This window comes from Mesoplodon bidens (genome assembly GCF_964165515.1).
Source record: "Mesoplodon bidens genome assembly, chromosome: 7".
Taxonomy (NCBI): Eukaryota; Metazoa; Chordata; class Mammalia; order Artiodactyla; family Ziphiidae; genus Mesoplodon; species Mesoplodon bidens.
In genome coordinates, this window is record NC_138164.1 from 62052237 (window position 1) to 62078352 (window position 26116).

General features: G+C 45.7%; 1 protein-coding gene across 3 annotated transcripts in view; it reads right to left on the minus strand.

Annotated features, from left to right (window-relative positions):
* Window positions 1-449: 449 nt before the first annotated feature.
* The window catches only part of MAP6 (microtubule associated protein 6), an 89687-nt gene continuing 64020 nt past the window's right edge, over window positions 450-26116 (minus strand). For 2 of the 3 annotated variants that reach the window (XM_081238944.1, XM_081238943.1), the window contains one exon: window positions 450-1501. In XM_081238944.1, the coding sequence (XP_081095070.1) occupies window positions 583-1501 (919 nt within the window). In that variant the 3' untranslated portion in view covers window positions 450-582. The remainder of the gene's footprint in view (window positions 1502-26116) is intronic. The other variant, XM_081238945.1, reaches the window with a different exon arrangement.

Here is a 26116-nt window from a genome sequence, read left to right on the forward strand (position 1 = left end):
ACAGTCCTGTGGGACTGAGCCCTTCACCTGTGGGAGCTGACGCTGTCTCTAGGTAGATAACGTCAGAATTGATTTCAATGTAGGGCCCCCCAGTTGGTGTTAGATAATTGCTTGATGTGAGGGACCTCCTCCACCCCCACCCCACCACCACCACCTCTGGTGTCAGAAGTGAAGTGTGGTCACAGTGTGAGAGTAAAAGGGAAACACATGTGTGTCCCGCCCACACCCTCACGATGGGGTTCTGTCCTCAGTCTCCAAGCAACTCCCACCCACTCCCATCTCATGCTGACAGCTCACAGGAGCTGGGAATTTCTCAGATGGCCCGGATGGATGAATGCAGAGCCCTGCATGCCCACCCTCAAATGTGCATGGCGCGCGTGCGCACACACACACACACACACACACTCTCAAATGAAGCCAGACAGGGAGAGAGACACTGCTGAGCCAGAAGGACAAGTTTTATTAGATTCCAGCAAGACTATACAATACGTGTTTCATGCAGATTAAATAAGTGTCTTTGCTGCCCCTGAGAGGGAGCACTTTCATTGCCAGCTCCTTCTTTGGCATGTCAAGGGGTGAGTCTCAAGGAGAACTGTCAACATATTCTGCATAGGGGACAGTTGGGATCATGACTGGGGGTGGAGGTGATACAGTGGGCAGCTGAGGGCTCCTGAGACCTTGAATCTTCAGAGGCTCAGGGACCACAGGACCTTGGTCCTTTGCTGGTGGTAGCACCAGAGGACCTTGATCTTTCAGAGGCACTGGGGGTATAGGAACTTGATTCTTCACAGGCTCAGGGACCACAGGACCTTGATTCTTAGGAGGCTCTGGGACCACGGGGCCTTGATCCTTGACTAGTTCTGGACCTTGATTCTTTACAGGTGCTACAATTACAGAATCGTGATCCTTTAGAAGCTCTGGGGCCCCTCCACCTTGATCTTTGACTGGCTCTGGGACCACTAAACCTTGATTCTTTACAGACTCAGAGAGCACAGAACCTTCATTCTTCACAGGTGCTATGACCATGGCACTTTGATCCTGCAGTTGCTCTGGGACCATAGGACCTTGATCCTTGACAGGTGCTGGGGTCACGGGGCCTTGATCCTTCAGAAGCTCTGGTACCACGGAACCTTGATCTTTAACTCTTGCTGGAACCATAGGACTTTGATTCTCTAGAGGCACTGGGGCCAAGGAATCTTGATCCTTGACTGGTGCTGAGATCACAGAACCTCCATTCTTTAAAGGCTCAGGGACCACGTGATCTTGATCCTTAACTGATGCAGGGACTATGGGACCTAGATCCTTCAGAGACCCCGGGACCACAGGAGCTTGATCCTTCAGAGGCTCTGGGACTGTGGGGTCTTGACCCTTTGAAGGCTTTTGGATCACAGGACCTTGATCTTTCAGAGGCCCAGGGCCCACGGGACCTTGATCTTTTTCTGGCTCTGTGGTTACAGGACCTTGACGCTTACGTGAATCACTGGTGGGTTCGACCTGGTTCCTGCAGAGGAGAGAGAGGTGGTCACTATGAGGGCCATCGCTCAGGCCAGGGACAGGGCAGAGCACAGATTGCCTGATAAGTCTTGGCCTAGTGGAGCCTGGGCAGGGCAGCTCTTGCTGGAGAGTCAGGAGGAGAACCTGACCTCCACGTCCTTAGTACAGAATGTGGGGCGGGGTGAGGAACAGGCTTGGGAATTGGTCATTCAATGTGCTTGCCAATTGATTATAACCTGCGCGTGGCATGGAGGGCAGCCCCCGGGTGACAGCGGCAGTACCGTAGCGGAACTCAGAGTCCTCCAGTGAGCGCCCTAGCAGCCTGTCCACCCCACACTCCACAGGCCACGCTTCCTTCCTCCAGAATATCTGGGCCCATCCTGGGGGCCCATCTTAGCTATCCTCTCAGAGGACCCTACAGGCTAGGGTGCTCCTGTTCTCAGGGCCTTCCCAGACCCCTTCCCTCTGCAACCCCCTAGTTAAGTGCTGAGTGGGGAGGGGCAAAGGGTCCAAGGCATGCATGAAAGAAAGAGGGAATGTTCCTCTTCCCCACCTCCCTTAAAAGGGAAAACGTAAAAACGTATTTTATCACTAACATTGTTTACAACAGCCAGCCGGCCGGGGTGACAATAAAAAGCAGACCAGCTTTTAATTGGTTTTATTATTGCTTTTAAATTCTCTATAAATAATGCTCCCCATTGTCACCTGTATCACATTTGGTAGGTGACTGGCTGGGACTCCTCGTTCAGGCAGTGAAGAGGCCCTGCTCCCCTCGCTCCGTCCCCACTCTGGCTCCCTCTACTCTCCCTGGGCCCTTGCCCTCACTTATTCCAAGGCTCTGGGGCTGATTTCCCAGCAACCAAGAGTCCAGGCCTCTCATCAGAACCCTCACAGGCTGCTCCACCTGCCTCACTGTGGACCCCCGGTGCCCACTCACATCATGGAGAGCAGGTGACATCACTGACACCAAGGGCAAACGTTGCCACACTCAGACCACCCGAGTCAAGATGAGAGTGCACCCTCCTGCCCTGCAGGCTGGACTCAGCCAGTGTCACAAGCCTATGCACACTTACAGCACATTCTACTTTCCAAATCACTTCTTTCCAAAGCTCATTTCAGCAACCCAGCAATCCTGTGAAGCTCGAAGGGAGGATTTATTACCCTTACGTGTATGATATACAGATGAAGAAACTGAGGTCGAGTGGGCAAGTGATATGGGAAGTGAGGGCACCTGCATGGACTGTAAAGTCTGGGTCTTTCCACTCCTGGGGCCTGTGCTCCTTCCCTTATAGCACCTGCCACATAGTAGGTGCTCAATCTTGGTTGCTATTATTACTCTTCTACACACTGCAGTCAAGTCTTTATGCTTAAAATCACTTCAGTCAGTATTTTAACAGTTCCTATAGTTTAAAGCTGGTCCAGTAAGACTTCTACTTGGTAACACTCTCTTAGCTCATTATGGTTTCGTCTCTCTGGGTCCCAAGTGTGTCATCTATTTCATTGGGTAAAATGATATTTACTCAGAAATTTATGATGGTTAGAAATTATGTACATAGAACACCTTGTACCATATTAGTATGTAATATTATAATTATTTTTCTATTTACTTACACACATCTGGACTATTTTTATTCTGACATGTCATCCTGATCCAGAAGCTTTTTACTATATTTAGCACCTTGAGCACCTAGGAACTGACATCTCTCAGCAGAGTACACAGTGCCACAGGCAGCCTGTCCGTCCAGTCCCTCTTGACATCTCTGAGCATCACAGTGGACAGAGAGGGGCCGGGGTGGCTCGCTGGTTCAGCACAACACAGAGCACAGCTGCCCCGGCCACATGAACCCAGCTGGCTGCCATCAGTAGGACCTTAGTGTCTGTGGAGGGAGCCAGGCAAGGCCAGGAAAAACATGCAGAATCCAAGGATGGCATTAAAATACCTCTAATACCTGGTGGTTGGCCAGAAAGGAAAAATAAAAACCTAATTCAGAATAGAATCCAGCAGGACACTGATTAGATGAATCCCATCTGGGAGTGAACAACTTGGGTAGATTCATCCTGAAAGGGGTGATGAAGCTGAGACAGGAGACAAAAGAGGTGACCAGGGCTTAACTTGATCTCAGGAGCTTGGGTTGCAAAACCTATCCCATTGGCAGGACATGGACTCAGTGTCCCATTGGCAGGGCATGGACTCAGTGTCCCCTGCTGGCATGGAGATTTAAAAGAGGGCCAGACCCACAGCATGGGGTGCAAAGTATATTTTCCCGATGCCTGTGGCACTGGCTCCCACGCCCTGCCTCATTTTTCTGCTTAATGAGCATTCTCAGCCAGCTGTGAACTAACCTTAAATTTGCTCAGATATACACCCCTGTGTTGCTCTGGTTAGTAAACTTGTTTCCTTAGTAAGTGTCTTTAATCATGGAAAGTTTTAGAAAAAAGATTAGAAGTGATAAATTAAATCAAATCTATATATTACATTTTTTGGGTATTAAATTTAGGAAAACTCTGTGTAGATTTAGTTTGAAAGTATTTGTAATGTTTAAAATAATTTGGCATATTACACCTAACAGATTAGCTTTGTGATTCCAATATAAAAGGTGTAATTTAATAATTAATTTAGGGACTTCCCTGGTGGTCCAGTGGCTAAGACACTGAGCTCGCAATGGAGGGGGCCTGGGTTCAATCCCTGGTCAGGGAACTAGATCCCACATGTGACAACTAAGAGTTTGCATGCCGCAACTGAAGATCCTGCATGCCGCAAATAAAAGATACTGCATGCCACAACGAAGATCCCATGTGTTGAGACTAAGACCCAGCACAGCCAAATAAATAAATAATTAAAAAAAATTAATTTAGACTTGATTTTAAGTTGAAATATATAAGTTAACTGTCCTGAAGCTCTCATACTGTAAAGAAGCCAAGTCTGGACATTTGGAAAAGCCATGTGGAGAGAGCAAGAGGTGCCCAGCCAGCTCCCAGCTGCTCTGACCCCCAGCCGTTCAACTCACCCCAGTTGATACACTGGAAATTATAGGCAAGGCCGTGTGGCTGACAGGGTCTTGGTGCTCTGGCCGGGTGTCAGGCCTGTGCCTCTGAGGTGGGGGAGCCGAGTTCAGATCATTGGTCCACCAGAGTCCTCCCAGTTCCATGTAATATCAAATGGCAAAAGCTCCCCCAGAGATTTCCATCTCAATGCTGAGACCCAGCTCCACTCAATGACCAGCAAGCTACAGTGCTGGACACCACATGCCAAACAACTAGCAAGACAGGAACACAACCCCACCCATTAGCAGAGAGGTTGCCTAAAATCAGAATAAGTTCACAGACACCCCAAAACACACCACCGGACATGGTCCTGCTCACCAGAAAGATGTAGCCTCATCCACCAGAACACAGGCACCAGACCCTCCACCAGGAAGCCTACACAACCCACTGAACCAACCTTAGCCGCTGAGGGCAGACACCAAAAACAACGGGAACTACGAACTTTCAGACTGCGAAAAGGAGACCCCAAACACAGTAAGTTAAGCAAAATGAGAAGACAGAGAAACACACAGCAGATGAAGGAGCAAGGTAAAAACCCACCAGATCAAACAAATGAAGAGGAAATAGGCAGTCTACCTGAAAAAGAATTCAGAGTAATGAGAGTAAAGAAGACCCCAAATCCTGGAAATAGAATGGAGAAAATATAAGAAGCATTTAACAAGGACCTAGAAGAACTAAAGAGCAAACAAATGATGATGAACAACACAATAAATGAAATTAAAAATTCTCTAGAAGGATTCAATAGCACAATAACTGAGGCAGAAGAACAGATAAGTGACCTGGAAGATAAAATACTGGAAATAACTACTGCAGAGCAGAATAAAGAAAAAAGAATGAAAAGAATTGAGGACAGTCTTAGAGATTTCTGGGACAACATTAAACTCACTGACATTCGAATTATAGGGGGCCCAGAGAAGAAGAGAAAATAAAAGGACTGAGAAAATATTTGAAGAGATTATAGTTGAAAACTTCCCTAATATGGAAAAGGAAATAGTCAATCAAGTCCAAGAAGCACAGAGAGTCCCATACAGGATAAATCCAAGGAGAAACACGCCAAGACATATATTAATCAAACTATAAACAATTAAATACAAAGAAAAAATATTAAAAGCAGCAAGGGAAAAACAACAAATAACATGCAAGGGAATCCCCATAAGGTTAACAGCTTATCTTTCAGCAGAAACTCTGCAAGCCAGAAGGGACTGGCAGGACATATTTAAAGTGATGAAAGGGAAGAACCTACAACCAAGATTACTCTACCCAACAAGGATCTCATTCAGATTAAACAGAGAAATTAAAAGCTTTACAGACAAGCAAAAGCTAAGAGAATTCAGCACCACCAAACCAGCTTTACGACAAATGCTAAAGGAACTTCTCTAGGTAGGAAACACAAGAGAAGGAAAAGACTTACAATAACAAACTCAAAACAATTAAGAAAATGGTAATAGGAACATACATATCAATAATTACCTTAAATGTAAATGGATTAAATGCTCCCACCAAAAGACACAGACTGGCTGAATGGATACAAAAACAAGACCCATATATACGCTGTCTAAAAGAGACCCACGTCAGACCTAGGGACACATACAGACTGAAAGTGGGGGAAAAAGATATTCCATGTAAATGGAAATCAAAAGAAAGCTGGAGTAGCAACTCTCATATCAGACAAAATAGACTTTAAAATAAAAACTATTATAAGAGACAAAGAAGGACACTACATAATGATCAAGGGATCAATCCAAGAAGAAGATATAACAGTTGTAAATATTTATGCACCCGACATAGGAGCATATCAATACATAAGGAAAATGCTAACAGCTGTAAAAGGGGAAATCGACAGTAACACAATCATAGTAGGGGACTTTAACACTCCACTTTCACCAATGGACAGATCATCTAAAATGAAAATAAAAATGGAAACACAAGCTTTGAATGACACATTAAACAAGATGGGCTTAATTGATATTTATAGGACATTCCATCCAAAAACAGCAGAATACACTTTCTTAAATGCTCATGGAATATTCTCCAGAATAGATCATATCTTGGGTCACATATGAAGCCTTGGTAAATTTAAGAAAACTGTAATTGTATCAAGTATCTTTTCTGACCACAACGCTATGAGACTAGATATCAATTACAGGAAAAAAAACTGTAAAATATACAAACACATGGAGGTTACACAATACGCTACTAAATAACCAAGAGATCACTGAAGAAATCAAAGAGGAAATCAAAAAATACCTAGAAACAAATGACAATGAAAACACGATGACCCAAACCTATGGGATGCAGCAAAAGCAGTTCTAAGAGGGAAGTTTATAGGAATACAATCCTACCTCAAGAAATAGGAAACATCTCAAATAAACAACCTAAACTTACACCTAAAGCAATTAGAGAAAGAACAAAAAACCTCCAAAGTTAGCAGAAGGAAAGAAATCATAAAGATCAGATCAGAAATGAATGAAAAAGAAATTAAGGAAACAATAGCAAATTTCAATAAAACTAAAATCTGGTTCTTTGAGAAGATAAACAAAATTGATACACCATTAGCCAGACTCATCAAGAAAAAAAGGGAGAAGACTCAAATCAACAGAATTAGAAATGAAAAAGCAGAAGTAACAACTGACACTGCAGAAATACAAAGGATCATGAGAGATTACTACAAGCAACTATATGTGAGTAAAATGGACAACCTGGAAGAAATGGACAAACTCTTAGAAAAGCACAACCTTCTGAGACTGAACCAGGAAGAAATAGAAAATATAAACAGACCAATCACAAGCATTGAAGTTGAGACTGTGATTAAAAATCTTCGAACAAACAAAAGGCCAGGACCATATGGCTTCACAGGCAAATTCTATCAAACATTTAGAGAAGAGCTAACACCTATCCTTCTCAAACTCTTCCAAAATATAGCAGAGGGAGGAATACTCCCAAACTCATTCTACGAGGTCACCATCACTGTGATACCGAAACCAGACAAAGATGTCACAAAGAAAGAAAACTACAGGCCAGTATCACTGATGAACATAGATGCAAAAATTCTCAACAAAGTACTAGCAAACAGAATCCAACAGCACATTAAAAGGAGCGTACGGGGCTTCCCTGGTGGCGCAGTGGTTGAGAGTCCGCCTGCTGATGCAGGGGACACGGGTTCGTGCCCCGGTCTGGGAAGATCCCACATGCCGCAGAGCGGCTAGGCCCGTGAGCCATGGCTGCTGAGCCTGCGCGTCCGGAGCCTGTGCTCTGCAAGGGGAGAGGCCACAACAGTGAGAGGCCCGCCTACCGCAAAAAAAAAAAAAAAAAGGAGTGTACGCCATGATCAAGTGGGGTTTATCCCAGGAATGCAAGGATTCTTCAATATACACAAATCAATCAATGTGATAAACCATATTAACAAATTGAAGGAGAAAAACCATATGATCATCTCAATAGATGCAGAAAAAGCTTTTGAGAAAATTCATCAACCACTTATGCTAAAAAAAACTCTTCAGAAAACAGGCATAGAGGGAACTTACCTGAACATAATAAAGGCCATATATGACAAACCCACAGCCAACATTGTACTCAATGGTGAAAAACTGAAACCATTTCTACTAAGATCAGGAACAGGACAAGGTTGTCCACTCTCACCACTATTATTCAACATAGTTTTGGAAGCTTTAGCCACAGCAATCAGAGAAGAAAAAGAAATAAAAAGAATCCAAATCAGAAAAGAAGTAAAGCTGTCACTGTTTGCAGATGACATGATACTATACATAGACAATCCTAAAGATGCTACCAGAAAACTACTAGAGCTAATCAATGAAGTTGGTAAAGTAGCAGGATACTAAATTAATGCACAGAAATATCTTGCATTCCTATACACTAATGATGAAAAATCTGAAAGAGAAATTAAGGAAACAATCCCATTTACCATTGCAACAAAAAGAATAAAATACCTAGGAATAAACTTACTTAAGGAAACAAAAGACCTCTATGCAGAAAACTATAAGACACTGACGAAAGAAATTAAAGATGATACAAACAGATGGAGAGATATACCCATGTTCTTGGATTGGAAGAATCAACATTGTGTAAATGACTATACTACCAAAAGCAATATACAGATTCAATGCAATCCCTATCAAAGTGCCAATGGCATTTTTCACAGAACTAGAACAAAAAATTTCACAATTTGTATGGAAACACAAAAGACCCTGAATTGCCAAAGCAATCTTGAGAAAGAAAAACGGAGCTGGAGGAATCAGGCTCCCTGACTTCAAACTATACTACAAAGCTACAGTAATCAAGACAGTATGGTACTGGCACAAAAACAGAAATATAGATCAATGGAACAGGATAGAAAGCCCAGAGATAAACCCATGCACATATGGTCACCTTATTTTTGATAAAGGAGGCAAGAATATACAATGGAGAAAACACAGCCTCTTCAATAAGTAGTGCTTGGGAAAACTGGACAGCTACATGTAAAAGAATGAAATTAGAACACTCCCTAACACCATACACAAAAAGAAACTCAAAATGGACCAAAGACCTAAATGTAAGGCCAGACACTATAAAACTCTAAGAGGAAAACATAGGCATTAACACTCTATGACATAAATCACAGCAAGATCCTTTTTGACCCACCTCTTAGAGAAATGGAAATGAAAACAAAACTAAACAAATGGGACCTAATGAAACTTAAAAGCTTTTGCACAGCAAAGGAAACCATAAACAAGACGAAAAGACTACCCTCAGAATGGGAGAAAATATTTGCAAATGCAGCAACTGACAGAGGATTAATCTCCAAAATTTACAAGCAGCTCGTGTAGCTCAATATCAAAAAAACAAACAACCCAATCCAAACATGGGCAGAAGACCCAAATAGACATTTCTCCAAAGAAGATATACAGATTGCCAACAAACACATGAAAAGATGCTCAACATCACTAATCGTTAGAGAAATGCAAATCAAAACTACAATGAAGTATCACCTCCCACCAGTCAGAATGGCCATTGTCAAAAAATTTACAAACAATAAATGCTGGAGAGGGTGTGGAGAAAAGGGAACCCTCTTGCACTGTTGTTGGGAATGTAAATTGATACAGCCACTATGGAGAACAGTATGGAGATTCCTTAAAAAACTAAAAATAGAACTATCATACGACCCAGCAATCCCACTACTGGGCATATACCCTGAGAAAACCATAATTCAAAAAGAGTCATGTACCACAATGTTCACTGCAACACTATTTACAATAGCCAGGACATGGAAGCAACCTAAGTGTCCATCGACAGATGAATGGGTAAAGAAGATGTGGCACATATATACAATGGAATGTTACTCAGCCATAAAAAGAAACGAAATTGAGTTATTCATAGTGAGGTGGATGGATCTAGAGTCTGTCATACAGAGTGAAGTAAGTCAGAAAGAGAAAAACAAATACCGTATGCTAACACATATACATGGAATCTTAAAAAAAAATGGTTCTGAAGAAACTAGGGACAGGACAGGAATAAAGACGCAGATGTAGAGAATGGACCTGAGGACATGGCGAGGGGGAAGGGTAAGCTGGCATGAAGTGAGAGAGTGGCATGGACCTATATACACTACCAAATGTGCAAAAGATAGCTAGTGGGAAGCAGCCGCATAGCACAGGGAGATCAGCTCGGTGCTTTGTGACCACTTAGAGGGGTGGGATAGGGGTGGGTGGGAGGGAGCTGCAAGAGGGAGGAGATATGGGGATATAGGTATATGTATAGCTGATTCACTTTGTTATAAAGCAGAAACTAACACACCATTGTAAAACAATTATACTCCAATAAAGATGTTGAAAAAAAAAGAAAGATATAAGACAATTTTATAAATTTTGTAAACAATGATGGAACTTTTATTACAACCCAATAGTAAACATATTTTTAAGCTTAGTTTACTTTAAATTACTTACAATTTAATTAAAAATATTTAGGGGAATTGAATTAAGTTATAAGATCCTCCTTAAAAGAGTTAATTAAATTTTACTAGATTTTTAAGTTTGTTACTTTTATAAATTAAGCTTTTGTTTTTAAAACGAAGGCAGCCTTGGTTGGTTTTCCTGTGAACAAAACCACCCTCAAGGGCAACATAAAACTCTCATTGACACTGACTGGCCATCACTTCGTTCCATGGTGGAACTCCCCATCTGTAAAATGTCCCACCACTCACAGTGCCATCTGTGTGAATGAGACAGAGCCACTCCCCCAGGGTGGAAGCCGATGCGTGGTAGGTGAGTGGAGATGGGCTGGGTTCAGCTCCACTCAGCCCACAGGCCAGCTGCCCAGGGGCCCAGCCCAACCTGCACAACTGAGTCTGAGTCTGGTGCCTTGAGCCAGCTGCAGATTTTCTCAAGACAGCATACGAGACAGGCTCCTTTCACCTCCCAGCCTGTGTACCCTCTCAGAAACTAGAATGACCTGCTGGCTTTCTCTTGGTTTCTGTGCTGCTAATTGCCTGCCAGACCTTGGGCAATGACTCAACCACAATAGACCTCAGTTTCCTCATCTGTAAAATGGGGATAGCAATACAAATGTCAGGGACAATTATGACAGAGGATTAGATGATCCTGTTGGGCAGGGATCTGAAATGATAATTTGTGACATCTATAGAGTGCTTTTGTGCCTTACGTGAATAAGCCCATAACCATAATAACTGTGTAAGAGTTTATCAGATGATCACACGCTCATTACTTTAGCTCACTGGAGCCTCCTGGCAGCCCCGGAAGAAGGCAGGGAAGGTAGTGGACAGCTCTGCAGCCTCACCCTCCTGCACTGTCCTCTGGCCACCCCATGCTGCTGTTTTGTTTCTTTTTGTTTCTGCTGCCTGGATTGCCCTCTTTAACCCACTTTTCCTGTCTGTCCCTGATGGCTTGGCTTGAATCCCTCCTTCTTACAAGGTCTTCCTGGATGCACCTCTCCAAATTAGTTTTGTCTGTATCTCCCTTGCAGCACCATTTTACAGTCTCTCCCCACATTCATAGATACCCTAATTGCATGTCAGTTTTCCCCCCATTCGACTGTGAACTCCCTGAAGGCAGGGGCCATCCACCTGGCCTGCAGCCCCAATGCTCAGCACAGTACCTGGAACAAAGAAGGTCAAACAGAAAGATTTACAAATTATTGTTGCTGAAACCTGCTTCATCATCTATCCCATGGCCCCAGCCAGAAACTCAGAGTCATGCTAGATACTTTCGACTCCCTCAAAACCTTCACCCAATCCATCAGGAACCATCTGTTCCGGTTCCTAACATTTATTTCCTGAATATTCACATTTCTTTCCCTCCCTCCCTTCCCCCACCAGCTGTGCCATCATCTCTGTGGACCACTGTCACAGTCCCCTAACTGGTATCCCTGGCCCCTCCTCCAATCCATTCTTCACACAGAAATCAGGATGACCTTTCAAAAAAGCAAATCCTTCCCCTGCTGAGGACTCTTCAAGGTGTCTCCTTGCGCTGAGAATAAAGAGGTTTTACCCTGTTCCATGGCCTCACCTCGCTGACCAGCCCGCTCCCACCGTCTCCCAGCTCTCTACGCCCCAGCCCCCCATGCCCTGCTCCATCCCATTTACAGCTTTTGCACATGCTGTTGTCTCCTCCTGGGACCTTCTCTTGCTCCCTCTTCTGTTCAAACTACTCATCCTCAGTCTCTCAGCTCACCTTCCCAGGGAAGCAGATGTGACCAGGCCCCTGCTACAGGCTCTCCTAGTCCCTGACACTTTCTTTCATATCCCTTATCGCAGCTAATTACTTGCATTCTTTTCCATTAATGTTTCTCCTACTAGACTGAAGCTTCAAAGGGCAGGACCATGTCAATTTTGTAAATCATTGTACCTAAAACTGTACCTGACCCAGGGAAAGCCCTGACTAAATACTTGTCCAATGAATGAATACATGAGAGACTTTTCTGTGCCAGGCTCTGCCCTATTTGCAAAATGTAGCGTTCCAAGGTTACATGAGACAACCAAAGTCTTAGGAACTTAATTTTCTGCCCTTCTTCCTGTTTCCATGGTGACAGGCAATGCCTCCTGGGTACACACACGCTGACCTTGGATCCAAGCTTTATTAGAGCCTGTAAGCAGGATTACCAAGCACTGCCCGAGACTATCTGGAGAAAGGCTGATCCTTGCCATTGCACACAATTCTAATCCCATAATCCACCTGGTTTTTTTTTCTTCTCAGACTCTTCTGATGCACCATTACAGCTGCCCAGAGCTGGGACAGTGCTCCTGGTGTAGGGCCCTGTTCAGACATCAGGGACCTATAGACCCTGTCCTTGAACCCCCTGCTTCCACAGCTTAGAAAAGCCCTGAGAAAGCAAGAAACTCATATTTCCTGAGCAATAACCATGTGCCAGGCTTGGTGCTGGGTATTTTAACCTAGGTCATTTCTTGGATGGTATAGAGCAGGCTGCTGGAGAAGAAAGTGCACTGACTGGGCTCGAGGCCAGAAGAGCTGGGTTCGAAGGCTGACTCAACTCCATCCTAGCCGTGGGTGTCATCATGGGCATCCAGGCTGCAACATTTCAGTTTCCTTAATCCATAAAATGCGGGTTACAGTGCCCACCTTCCAGGGAGGATTCATTTATGGAAACACTCATGGCATGACCCCTGGAATACAGGTGATATTTAGTATTAACTAAATGTTAGTCCCAGAAAGGGACTTGGTGATCTGGTCCAATGTCTCACTCTACAGATGGGAAACTAGGTCCAGAGTGGGCAAGCAGCTCTCCAAAAGCAACTAGGTCCAGAGTGGGCAAGCAGCTCTCCCAAAGCTACACAGCTAGAAATAGCAGGTCCAGGACTAAATAGAGGCTTCTCAAAATCTCAATGGGTGGGTAGAAGGGATGGAGCAAACTCACTAGAAACAAAGGTGGGCAGGAGGGGCTGAGAGGGGCCCTGCAGGAGGAGTGGGGACAGTGGGCCGGGCGATTTCACGCCTTTGTCTCCTCCTGTCTGCCTCCAAGGGCCCTGGACAGGCGCCCACGTTTCCCAGACACAGTCAGAGCTCCCAACACATTATAAGAGATGCAGTTACCCGAGGCGGGGGGGGGGGTGTCAAGGAAACCGTCTTTGAAAGGCTTGTTATTCTTATGAAGAATTGCAGGAGACAAGGCCTTCTCAAAACAAGAACTCTCGCCCCACCCCTCCCCACCGCGGGACTCTGTGGCCTCTATTTTAGCAATTATCATGGTGTTTGGTAATTACCTACCTCTCCCCCTAGCTCGTGGGCTGTGTTTTGTTCATCTCTGCATCGTCAGTACCTAGTGTCTGGCTCATAGTGTACCTGGCAGCTATTTGTGGGAGTAATGGGTGGCTGGCATATAGCTTTTTCTCTTTATTCTATTTGATGTTTTTTCTCTTTTATCCATTCATTGGACAAAGTCTGCTGAGCCTGCGCTCTGGGTTAGGCCCTCTGCTGGGGGAACAGGCGGGAATGAGCCCGGGGCCTTGACTTGCGGAGCGCCCCGTGTGGGGTGCACATCACGAACACTGTAAAGCTACCAGTGCACCAGCACCATCAGCCCTGGCCCCAAGCCCTCAACTGCTTGAGTTTCTCCAACTGGAGAGGCCTGAAAGTCCTTTCAGTGCAAAGACGTCACTTTGCTTGAGAAGTCCTTTCTCTCTGGGCCCTGAAAGCACAACTCCGCAGAGCCACTTCAAAGGTGCCCAGGCTAAAGGACAGACCTGGGGGTCATCGGGTCTCCTGAACTTGTGCTGCCGTCTCCCACTGGCTGGCCCCAGCCTCTGCCCGCGCTGCCCCGGCGGGGGGGTCAGGGCCACACAGCCGGGTGAGGCAGCCCACCCTCTGTAGCCTGGACCCTGAGCAGAAGCCTGTATTTCTGTCAGCTCCACTCCCTGTGTCCCTGCCCTGATCCGGGGTCTGTGCTGTGGGGCCACCCTTCCAGAGAATGCCATGCTGCCTGACCCAGGAATGATATCTGAAGATATTCCTGGCTTCTCTGGGCAACGCATGTTCCCCAACAGCTCAGAGCCCTCACCATCCCGACTGCTCTCCTCACTGCACATCTCCGTTGGCTTCCCTCCCTTGGAAAGTGTGCCCCCAGAACTGAAAGGGATGTCACAGTTACAGTCTCCAAGAAGCAGCACCCGCCGCCTCTGCCCTGGCACCTCTACTGATACGGCCCTCGGCTGCTCTCTCTAAGGCACGTCAGTGCTGTTGCCCATCTGCCTAGTAACGCCTTCAGCAACTAAAGGTTCAGGTCCGGGGTTACTCTCTCAGGGAGATCACCCTGACCCTCCACCTCCAGGGGTCGAGTACTCCTTCTCCTGTGTCCCCGCAGCCCCCCTCTGTCCCCATCCCCTCACCCCATCACAGCAGCCTCCATCAGATGAGCTGCCAACCATTCTGTAGCTGCCTCTCCAGACTGGGGCTCTTTAGGGCAGAGACCATATCTGCTTCATTCTTTCCTCTCTGTTTCCCTCCCTCCCTCTCTCCTTCCCCACCCTTTGCCCTCCCCTCCTCTTTACTCCCTCCATCTTTCTACAAACATTTAATAAATGCCTACTCAGTGCCAGGCTACTGATGAGAGTGGAGAGCCAGAGCGCCCTGGCATAGGGCTGGCACATACAGGAGGCCTCCACCCCAAATGGGAAGCTTAAAAACAAAAACTCACACAAGATCAAATTCTAACAACTGCATTTACAAGACACACAAATGCTTTCCTATTCTTAACTGCCTTAGCACCTTTTTTGTCCTCCCAAACTGTAACCTCTCTTTATGGTTTTCTAAGAGGACTTTACATTCAATGTGGCACATTGTATTCTCACAGCAGCCCGTCACCCAGGCAGACAGGGGTCACTCGTGCCCCCATTTTCCAGAGGTGGAAGCGGGGCTCCGAAGGGTCACATAGTGAGTCGGTGGCAATGTCAAGACCTTAACTGAGGATGACAGACTTTCGGTCAAGCTCTTTCCTTTCTACAACAGTATCCCTCAGGGGTGTGACTTCAACCATAGAGATTCCAAATTTGTCTGCAGAGGTCCGAACTGGGTCTGGCTTGACATGACTCTGACTGGTTCTGCCTGGTCCAGGAGGCTGGAGCCATTGACATCTGCAGGTCCCCAGCTTCGAGCTCCCAACTGTTTCTCCTGAGAGTTGCCCCTCTGGGACTCCAACAACCAGTCGCCCTTTGCCTCAGCCCTTCCCACATCTACTACATGAGGACCTCCCTGGTTTACCTCCTGGTGTTCAGCAGACCCTGGCAAAGAAGACTGTCTCAGAAAACAGGGGCATCCTGGTCTAAAAGTGCCTATCTGCACCCACACCTGTAAACCCTACCTGTATGGCTGCCAGTCAGTCTACCAGCCCAGGACTACAAAGGGAGTCCACCCAGATGTGGCTCATCAGCACAGGAAGAGCAGCTAGGACCATGGCTAGAAAAATGGCTGCCACCATAAGGCTTAATTCTGGGTGGGGGTGGGTAGGAGGTAGTAACTGTGCTGATCAAACTCAGCATCTGTGACCTTCATCTGACTCACTTTCCAAAGATGATGAGAATACTTAGGGTCACTGAAGGTTTTGGAACAAGGAAGAGAGAGGATGAAGAGACTGTCCTTTCAGGAATTCTTTACAGTAGGAATCCTAGAGATGGTCCCAAGTATTGGACAAGGAAGGGGTTTCAGTCACCCAAACCAGTCTCCAAATCCTGGCTCACCACTTACAAGTTGTGTGACTTTGTTATTTAATCACCTAGTCTTGACTTCTTTTTCTGTGAATGGGGATGATGACTACAACAGACTCTCTAGCCCTACTGTGAGGATTAAATGCGAACAAGTGTGTAAAGGTCACATAAATGTTCCTTCCCTTCCCCTAGGTTGTGTCACCCCTGCATTTTACAAAAGTGGCACCAGACATCCGGGGCAGATGCCTAGTTCAGATTTTTCTCCACCACTCCAGGTCCCCTGTGGGAAGATGTGTTCTCCTGAAGTACAGGGAGATGGCTGCAGTACAGAGCTAGATAGTTTTGTTTTCTGCCCTGTGTTGTTGTTGCTTTTTCTTTCTTTCTTTAAAATTTTTTTACTTTATTTACTTTTTGGCCACGCCATGCATGGCATGTGGGATCTTAGTTCCCTGACCAGGGATCGAACCCATGCCCCCTGCAGTGGAAGCACGGAGTCTTAACCACTGGACCACCAGGGAAGTCCCTGTGTTTTCCTTTTTTCCTTTTTGCTGGTAAATACCTTTTCTGGATATAACCTCCTAAGAACTAAATAAACACCCATTTGTATAATAAATATTTTAAAAGCTCCCTTGGTTGTTTTAACACCAAGAAGGCAAAGTCAGGGGCATAGTTGACTGTCTCGATGAGCTGCCATGAATCTGATAATCCTGCTAATGATGCTGTTAAAAATGTGAAGTTCTGCATTAAAAGGATCACACACCACAATCAAGTGGGGTTTATCCCAGGAATGCAAGGATTCTTCAATATATGCAAATCAATCAAGGTGATACACCATATTAGCAAATTGAAGGAGAAAAACCATATGATCATCTCAATAGATGCAGAAAAAGCTTTCAACAAAATTCAACACTGATTTATGATGAAAACCCCTCCAAAAAGTAGGCATAGAGGGAACTTACCTGAACATAATAAAGGCCACATATGACAAATCCACAGCCAACATCCTTCTCAATGGTGAAAAACTGAAATCACTTCCACTAAGATCAGAAACAAGACAAGGTTGTCCACTCTCACCACTATTATTCAACATAGTTTTGGAAGCTTTAGCCACAGCAATCAGAGAAGAAAAAGAAGTAAAAGGAATCCAAATTGGAAAGAAGAAGTAAAGCTGTCACTGTTTGCAGATGACATGATACTATACATAGAGACTCCTAAAGATGCTACCAGAAAACTACTAGAGCTAATCAATGAATTTGATAAAGTAGCAGGATACAAAATTAATGCACAGAAATATCTTGCATTCCTATACAGTAATGATGAAAAATCTGAAAGAGAAATTAAGGAAACACTCCCATTTACCATTGCAACAAAAAGAATAAAATACCTAGGAATAAACCTACCTAGGGAGACAAAAGACCTCTATGCAGAAATCTGTAAGACACTGATGAAAGAAATTAAAGATGATACAAACAGATGGAGAGATATACCATGTTCTTGGATTGGAAGAATCAACATTGTGAAAATGACTATACTACCAAAAGCAATCAACAGATTCAATGCAATCCCTATCAAACTACCACTGGCATTTTTCACAGAACTAGAACAAAAAATTTCACAATTTGTATGGAAACACAAAAGACCCCAAAGAGCCCAAGCAATCTTGAGAAAGAAAAACCAAGCAGGAGGAATCAGGCTCCCTGACTCAGACTATACTACAAAGCGACAGTAATCAAGACAGTATGGTACTGGCACAAAAGCAGAAAGATAGATCAGTGGAACAGGATAGAAAGCCCAGAGATAAACCCACGCACATATGGTCACCTTATTTTTGATAAAGGAGGCAAGAATATACAATGGAGAAAAGACAGCCTCTTCAATAAGTGGTGCTGGGAAAACTGGACAGCTACATGTAAAAGAATGAAATTAGAACACTCCCTAACACTATACACGAAAATAAACTCAAAATGGACCAAAGACCTAAATGTAAGGCCAGACACTATATAACTCTAAGAGGAAAACATAGGCATAACACTCTATGACATAAATCACAGCAAGATCCTTTTTGGCCCACCGCTTAGAGAAATGGAAATGAAAACAAAACTAAACAAATGGGACCTAATGAAACTTAAAGCTTTTGCACAGCAAAGGAAACCATAAACAAGATGAAAAGACAACCCTCAGAATGGGAGAAAATATTTGCAAATGAAGCAACTGACAAAGGATTAATCTCCAAAATTTACAAGCAGCTCATGTAGCTCAATATCAAAAAAACAAACAACCCAATCCAAACATGGGCAGAAGACCCAAATAGACATTTCTCCAAAGAAGATATACAGATTGCCAGCAAACACATGAAAGGATGCTCAATATCACTAATCATTAGAGAAATGCAAATCAAAACTACAGTGAGGTATCACCTCACACCAGTCAGAATGGCCATCGTCAAAAATCTACAAACAATAAATGCTGGAGAGGGTGTGGAGAAAAGGGAACCCTCTTGCACTGTTGGTGGGAATGTAAATTGATACAGCCACTATGGAGAACAGTATGGAGGTTCCTTAAAAAACTAAAAATAGAACTATCATACGACCCAGCAATCCCACTACTGGGCATATACCCTGAGAAAACCATAATTCAAAAAGAGTCATGTACCACAATGTTCATTGCAGCTCTACTTACAATAGCCAGGACATGGAAGCAACCTAAGTGTCCATCGACAGATGAATGGGTAAAGAAGATGTGGCACATATATACAATGGAATATTACTCAGCCATAAAAGGAAACTAAATGGAGTTATTTGTAGTGAGGTGGATGGACCTGGAGTCTGTCATACAGAGTGAAGTAAGTCAGAAAGAGAAAAACAAATACCATATGCTAACACATATATACGGAATATTAAAAAAATGGTTATGAAGAACCCAGGGGCAGGACGGGAATAAAGACACAGACTTATTAGAGAATGGACTTGAGGACATGGGAAGGGGTAATGGTAAGCTGTGACAAAGTGAGAGAGTGGCATGGACCTATATACACTACCAAATGTAAAACCAATAGCTAGTGGGAAGCAGCCGCATAGCACAGGGAGATCAGCTCGGTGCTTTGTGACCACCTAGAGGGGTGGGATAGGGAGGGTGGGAGGGAGGGAGATGCAAGAAGGAGGAGATATGGGGATATATGTATACGTATAGCTGATTCACTTTGTTATAAGGCAGAAACTAACACACCATTGTAAAGCAATTATACTCCAATAAAGATGTTAAAAAAAAAAAAGTGAAGTGCTGGACTAAGGCCGCTAGACAGTAATGGCTCAGTTCTTGTCTACCTGGGAACTTGCAAATCAATCTCTGTCCTTACCCCCACCCCATCTAAAGCAGTGGATGGGATCTTGAGCCATTAATCAAAAATTGGTTTGGTGTGTCCAGAGGGGATCAATGAAAATGACCCTGTAATTGCAGAAATGGAATCTGCACCAGGAGGTTGATTGATAAGGTGCTCAGGGAGGAGGGGCTGGGGAAGGGCTGGGAAGGTGAGGGGGCAGCGAGAGCCAGTACTGGAGGGGCATCGTCTCAAGCTGTTGTGTGCCACGTGTAGCTCCAGCCACCACCACTCCGTTGGGACTAAGGGTGGTAAGTAACTGGGAAGTGGTGGTCAGCAAACTACCCATAAAGTGAACTGTGACAAGGGCGTTCCACTTACAGTTCACAGAGGCCTTCGTATGCACCCTCACGGGGCCCTCATAATAGTCCTCTGAATCAGAAACAGGATTTTCTGTGATCAGACCTCTTACCACCTGCTACCCACACTCTGGAACCAAACAGATTCGGGTCACACTATATTCCTTGCTGACCAAACTCCTACCTTCTGAATTTGGGAGTCATATAGATCTGGGTAGTGGTTGATACTTGTATTCTTGTTATTTCTTTGAGGCTCAAAGAAAGTAAGAAACTCAGCCAAGGTTACAGAGCTAGCAACTAGTAGAGCTTGGATTTAGAACCAGGCCTGCTGGCTCTAATTACCGGCCCTTGTTGCTAAGACATGCCCCTGGAGGATGCCTCTGCCATCATGGAGTTAGCAGCTCTACACTGGGCAGGGGCTGGGCTCAGCCAACCTTTTAAGATTAACCTCTAACCACGAGTCTATGATTTTATGAAGTCAGGACTGTTTAGAAAAAGTGGCCACATGACCTACAGAGGAGGCTGGCCCAGAGGCTGGCCATTATAAAAGCAGCGGTTGACTCCTCTGTGCTCAGCCGTTGCCATGACCTTTCTTGAAACCACCCCTGTCTCATAAGCAGAGCCAGTTACTAGGCAGAATAAAGCCTTGCGGAGGCTCAGTGGTGCCTATGGAGGCAGATGGTGAATATCATCATTCATCCATTCATTCACTGTTCATTCAGCAAACACTTTAGAAGACATTATCTGTGGAAGACAATGGGCTGGAAGCTAGGGCTACAAAGATGAGCAGAAGGACAGGGTCTTTGCCCTGGGGGAGCATAGTCTAGTGAGGGGGGACACACAAACATATGAGCAGATGACACAGTACGTGTGCTAAGTTCCACGATGAAGAACACACAGGGAGCATCTTACCCAGCCTGGGAGGTGCGGGAAAGGCTTCCTGGAGCTGTCCCCTGAGCGGAGTCTTGAAGGATGAGTTAGCCAGGTGGAGAAGCAGGAGAAGGGCAATCTGAGCAGGTGGGAGAGCGTGGGTAAAGCATGGAGGTGAGAAGCAGCATGGTGCGCTGAGCAGACATAAGCTTCTGCAGGCCGAGAGAGGAACCCACGGATGGTTTAAAGCAGGGCGTGACATGGTCAGAACTGCATGTTCTAAAGACCCCTCTGGCAGCTTAAACCAGTACCAGTGGCAGTAATTTGCGTATCTCAGCATCTGAAGCTCCCTTGGCCCCAGGTAAGATGTCCAGGTTGAAAGAGATATATACAATACCAAATTAACAAGTGACTGAGGGCCACTTATACGAGGACAAGGGACAGAGAGTTAAGCTCGGTTCCACTGTTTGAAATAAAATGCACAAGATGGCGGTCTCTGATCCAACATCTCCAGTGTCAGGTTTAGGCACCTGTTTTATCTTGGTATCTCTAGTACCAAGTATATTTCTTATGAATGAAAACAGTTGGATCATTCTGTATTCAATAACCCAGTCAGTTAATTTAGCACCCAAAGGAGAAAACCTATATATTTGGCTGAGACAATTGGTCAATTCATTAAGGATGTTTGGGCCAGTTGTGTGTGAAAACCTGACCCAACTCTTACTTCCCCTCATTTGTATCTGGTTCCCAAGATTTAGAGGGGATCCTAGGTTAGCCTGCAGTTTGCCCAAGCAGACAGGGCACCTCGAGCTGAGGATATAGCTTAGGAGTCCAACTCATCTGAAGCCTGACTCCCTTCAGGCAGGCCTCCTCCCTTGGGTGAAGGGGAGAAGCAGCCCAGGCTGTGGAGCAGCCAGCTGGAGCTGGCAGACACCCTCCTCTCTGAGCTCCCCTCTCCTGTCTGTCACCTGGTGCAAACACCTGCTCCACTACATCAGGAGGGCGCAGTGGGACTGCACAGAAAGAAAGGCTTCGTAAGCAATCGGTAATTATAAATTCTTAGAATATTATTGCTTAGGTTTGTGGACTCAAGGTAATTCAGTAGCTGGGATTCTTTAAAAGTGTTCTTCTTGATCAGTGTTTGCCTCAATCAGCGTCATATATTGTCAGAGTAACTTATCAGAAAGACAGAGAACACAGACCTTTCAAGTACTGTACAGGGAAGGCAGAGGGGCCTGAAATGAGCTCTACTTAGTGTCCACTATGGGTTCCCTATAGCCATCAAGTCATTTCATCCTCACTCCTCTCATATGAGGTGGGTATTAGTGTCCCCATTTTCAGAGGAGGACAGTCTGTGTTTAGTGAAAGACACAGACTGGCATAGCTGCCACCGACTTCCATCCATGAACCTGGTAAAGGCCTAAGGGCACCGCCACTGTTAACCCGTATTCACATGCTAAGGAAGAAAATATGTAAGGATGGCAACTCTGTTATTCGAGCTATTCTAGGATGGTCTAGGTGTCATGAGGATCGATGCATCAGTGGCAGTGGGATGGAGAGCTTTGGATCACGTGCCGGGTTCTGCACGAGGGGAAGCCGAGCAGGGTTGGTTCCATTGGTTTGAAACAGCTGCCTCTCCTGTCTCGGCTCGGCTGTCCCTGCCCTGTTGGCCTCAGGTGGGGCTGCTGTAGGTCTCCCCTTAACTGTAGATAGTCCACGGTCTACATCCTGAAAGAAACTTTTTATACATGAGGTCCTGAAAATGTAAACTGCTCTAAGCATTTTAGCAGGGAGAGGGCCTTGAAACCATGATGCACACAGAGGGAGTCCGCACACAAGAGGGCGTCCACTTGACACTCCCTGAATCTATGGGAAGCAGGCTGTGCACTTTTAAACCCTAATGGAAAAAATAAATGAGGGAAGAACTTCACTAAGAACACAAACTCTAAGGAAGGATTAAACTACGCTTATAACGAATGCAGCAGTGGGGACCTATTTTAAAACTAGAGGCTGGTTTTAACTTCATTTGCTGTTTCAGGGAGGTGATGATAGTAAGGGGTGTAGATTTGCTTCCTGGGCTTGGGCAGCATCAGGGAGCACAGCATAAGCGAGGCTGAGCCTCCGGGGGAGCCTGACCACTGGGTGGTTCCCACCTTCCTGCTTCTCCACTGCCCATTCTTGCCCTTTGATTCTGAGTGCGTCTCACCTTCTCCTGGGTTATTCTCAGTGTCTTCATACATGTGTGTTTTCTGTGTGTCTTCTCTCTTTGCCTCTGTTTCTACTTCTCCTGTCTTTTCATCTCTCAATCCCTAGTTTTGATCAAACAATTCTTAAGTGATCAAAAGAGAGCTAAATAATATACTTTTATGTATGTTTTATTATTGGACAGTATTTTGCATTTTCTGCCTCATACAAAAGCAGGCAGGTGGGTGGAATGCTTTCTGTTCATCTGGAAAACAAATATATAGTGTTTTTTTCCACATACGTGATCCTTGATTATTCCTACCATGGCTCCTACTCAAAGACCAGATTTTGAGAACCAGCAACAGAATGAGTCCCAGCCTAGAGCTCCTAGCCTAGAGCAAGAGAGGACCTGTGGCTGGTGCCCGGTTTGAGGGTGAGGGTGAGAAGCACAATGGCAGGAGCATGCGCAGGTAGGGTACAGCTGGGGGTGTGAATAGAGATCCTGGTTAGTGACCTCCCCTCCCCCCCAGGACGTCCAGGCACCCTGACCCTCCCAAGGACTGAGCTCACCTGGCATTGTGCTCCCACATCTCTGCTCCTGCAGCCCCTCTGCCTGGCATGACTGGCCGCCCCCCCTCCCCGGCTCTGTTCACTCGGTCGCCACCTGCCCATCCACTGAGGTCCTCCCTGACCCACAGAATCTGCTAGAACAGACTCCTTCTTCATGTTTCACTGTGATTGGAGGTGGGGTCTCAGCCATCCTGGTTCTCTGCTCCAGGCACAATGCCTGGCACATGAGAGGTATTCAATCAACATGCACTGGCAAAAGGAAGCGGGATCCCAAAGGATAGAATCTTTTGTCTCCCATTCCAGCAGAAGGCTATCCAAGTGGGCACCCTCGGCCCTGGCTCTGAGGTGCCCACCCTTCTGCTCTTCTGCCTGTAGGCCTGCCCCTGCATGCCCCGCATACCCACATGCCACCCACTCTCCAAGGGTCCCCCCCATGAAGACTACAGATTCCCCACTCCCGGTGGGAAGAATCCTGTCCTCCACCTGAGCTCCCAGCTCCCTGGCCTGTCGTTACCTTGTTTGGACTCTCTTACGGCGGCTTCCACACCCCTGTGTTAGGCACACACCCGACTGTCACGCCGTCACCCGCACAGTGAGCCAGTCCCTGAGCGTGGAGCCTCCACAGTGACCAGATTAAATAAGTGAAGGCATCTCTGCCATCTCTTGGGAGGAGAAAAGCCAGAACAGACAGTCCTGCGGGTTGAGGGGAAGAGGGTGGAGGTCGGGGGCCAGCCTCCCAGTGTGGCGAGGTGGTGCTGGCCACTGACCCCCAGCAACATGGGATCAGATCGTTACACTACCTTGTTGGCCACTGGATCTCCCGGTCCACCGTCGCCTTTCCCAACACTTAGCTCTGACTGCTTGCAATTAGTATCTGAGAGGCAAGTATCTAAAAGAGTCAAGCTGCGTTACGGAGAACCCCAGAGAAACTGCAGAGTGCAGCTCATCTCATGGAGAGCGGCTCAAATGGCAAAAGTTGGTTCCTTCACCTACTCAGCTGGGCCTTACCAAGGAAATAAGATCAAGAAAGTGGTGTTCGTCTTTAGCATTTATTTATAATTGGAAAAACTGTTTGTTTGTTTTTCTGAGCAAGCACAGACCACAAGCACGTCACAATCAATTGGCTATACATGAATATTTTTGTCATTTTCTTACTAACAGCAGGAATGAAATAGCACCAAGAGAGGTGTGCGCTACACATACATAGACAACCTGTGGTACGCAACAAAACCCAGGCCACAAAATCGTAATTAGACGCTTCCGGTCTGCCTTGAGAGAGGCAAAGGCATAACGGGAGCACCAGCAGATAACAAAAAGCTTTAAGGACCCAACGCACAGCTTCAGGGATCATCTTTGCAGGTGAGTGAAGCAGAAGGTGAGAAAGCTTCAGTCCTAGCTCTTTTGTCAGGGGAGTTCAGGGAACCACAGGGAAGTGTACAAAAATGGGGCGAACAGGCATTTGAAGCTTGGCCACCTTCGGAAAGGCAACACTAAAACACTGCTTGTGAAACTGAAATCAGATTCAGTCAGCGCGTTTGGGATGCAGAACTAGACCGGCTGAGTTTTATTTGTAAACAGTAGAAATCAAAGGAGGTTTCTTGCCAGTGAAGTGACACATTCAAGAGTCAAAGCGAACTACCAACAGGGTTTTCTCAGTTGGAGGCACTAAAAAGATGGGGAGGCTAAAGGCTGAAAAGACATCCTATAGGTCATCTAAAGCGTCAGGTCGGGCAGGGAAGAAACTCAGTGCCTGAGGCCACAAGGTGGGTGGGAAACTCTACTGTTTGGGCAACACAAACTTGAATCAGACACAGGGGTGAAGTCCTACGTATCCTGGTTGTGCTGTGGTGGAGACATTTATACACGCTACCCACCGTGGCTGGCCCCATGTCGGGCACACAGGCATCCAATAAGCGAATGTTGAGTGAATGGTCCCCTGTGTGTCGTAAAGTTTGATTTACTTGATCTGCAAAAAAACAGATGACTATTCTACGGAGAAATTCAAATCGTGGCTAACATCAACATGCCTGACGAATGCCAGATCTCAAGAGAACGAACATACGTTGGCAGATTCTCTGGACAAAGTTAAGATCATGCTGACTGAGCTCTCAGCATGAGATTATTGTTAAGACCAGCTAGCGCATACCTGAATCAGTACCGAGATCTACTCTAGCCCTTTCCAGCTAGGCATCAAAATCTGTGATTCATAAACACTGAAACTCACTAACATTTTCTACCTTCCTCAGTACTTCTTCCTCACAGTTCCTTCCCTGGGACAGAAAGAAGATGGCAGAAAGGCCTGGCCAAGCGCTTCATTTCTGCAGGTTCTGTCCTCTTAGGAAATAGGGCCTGCATAGCACAGGCTCAATTAATTTGCAAGAGACTTCTCAATCAGCCCAAAGATGACAAATAAAATGGTGTAAATGGGGATTTTGCTGCCTGAATGGTCAGAAGATGAGAGAGCTTGTGGAGGCTCTATTTCCTCCAACTTGAAGGACCTAACGGGACTTTTGAGGTAGGGAACTGTGAGGACTTCACTCATTACCACTTTTATTACAAAAGGAAAGTACGCCTGAGCAGAGGCTGGTGTCACACAACAGCCCAGCGATTTCA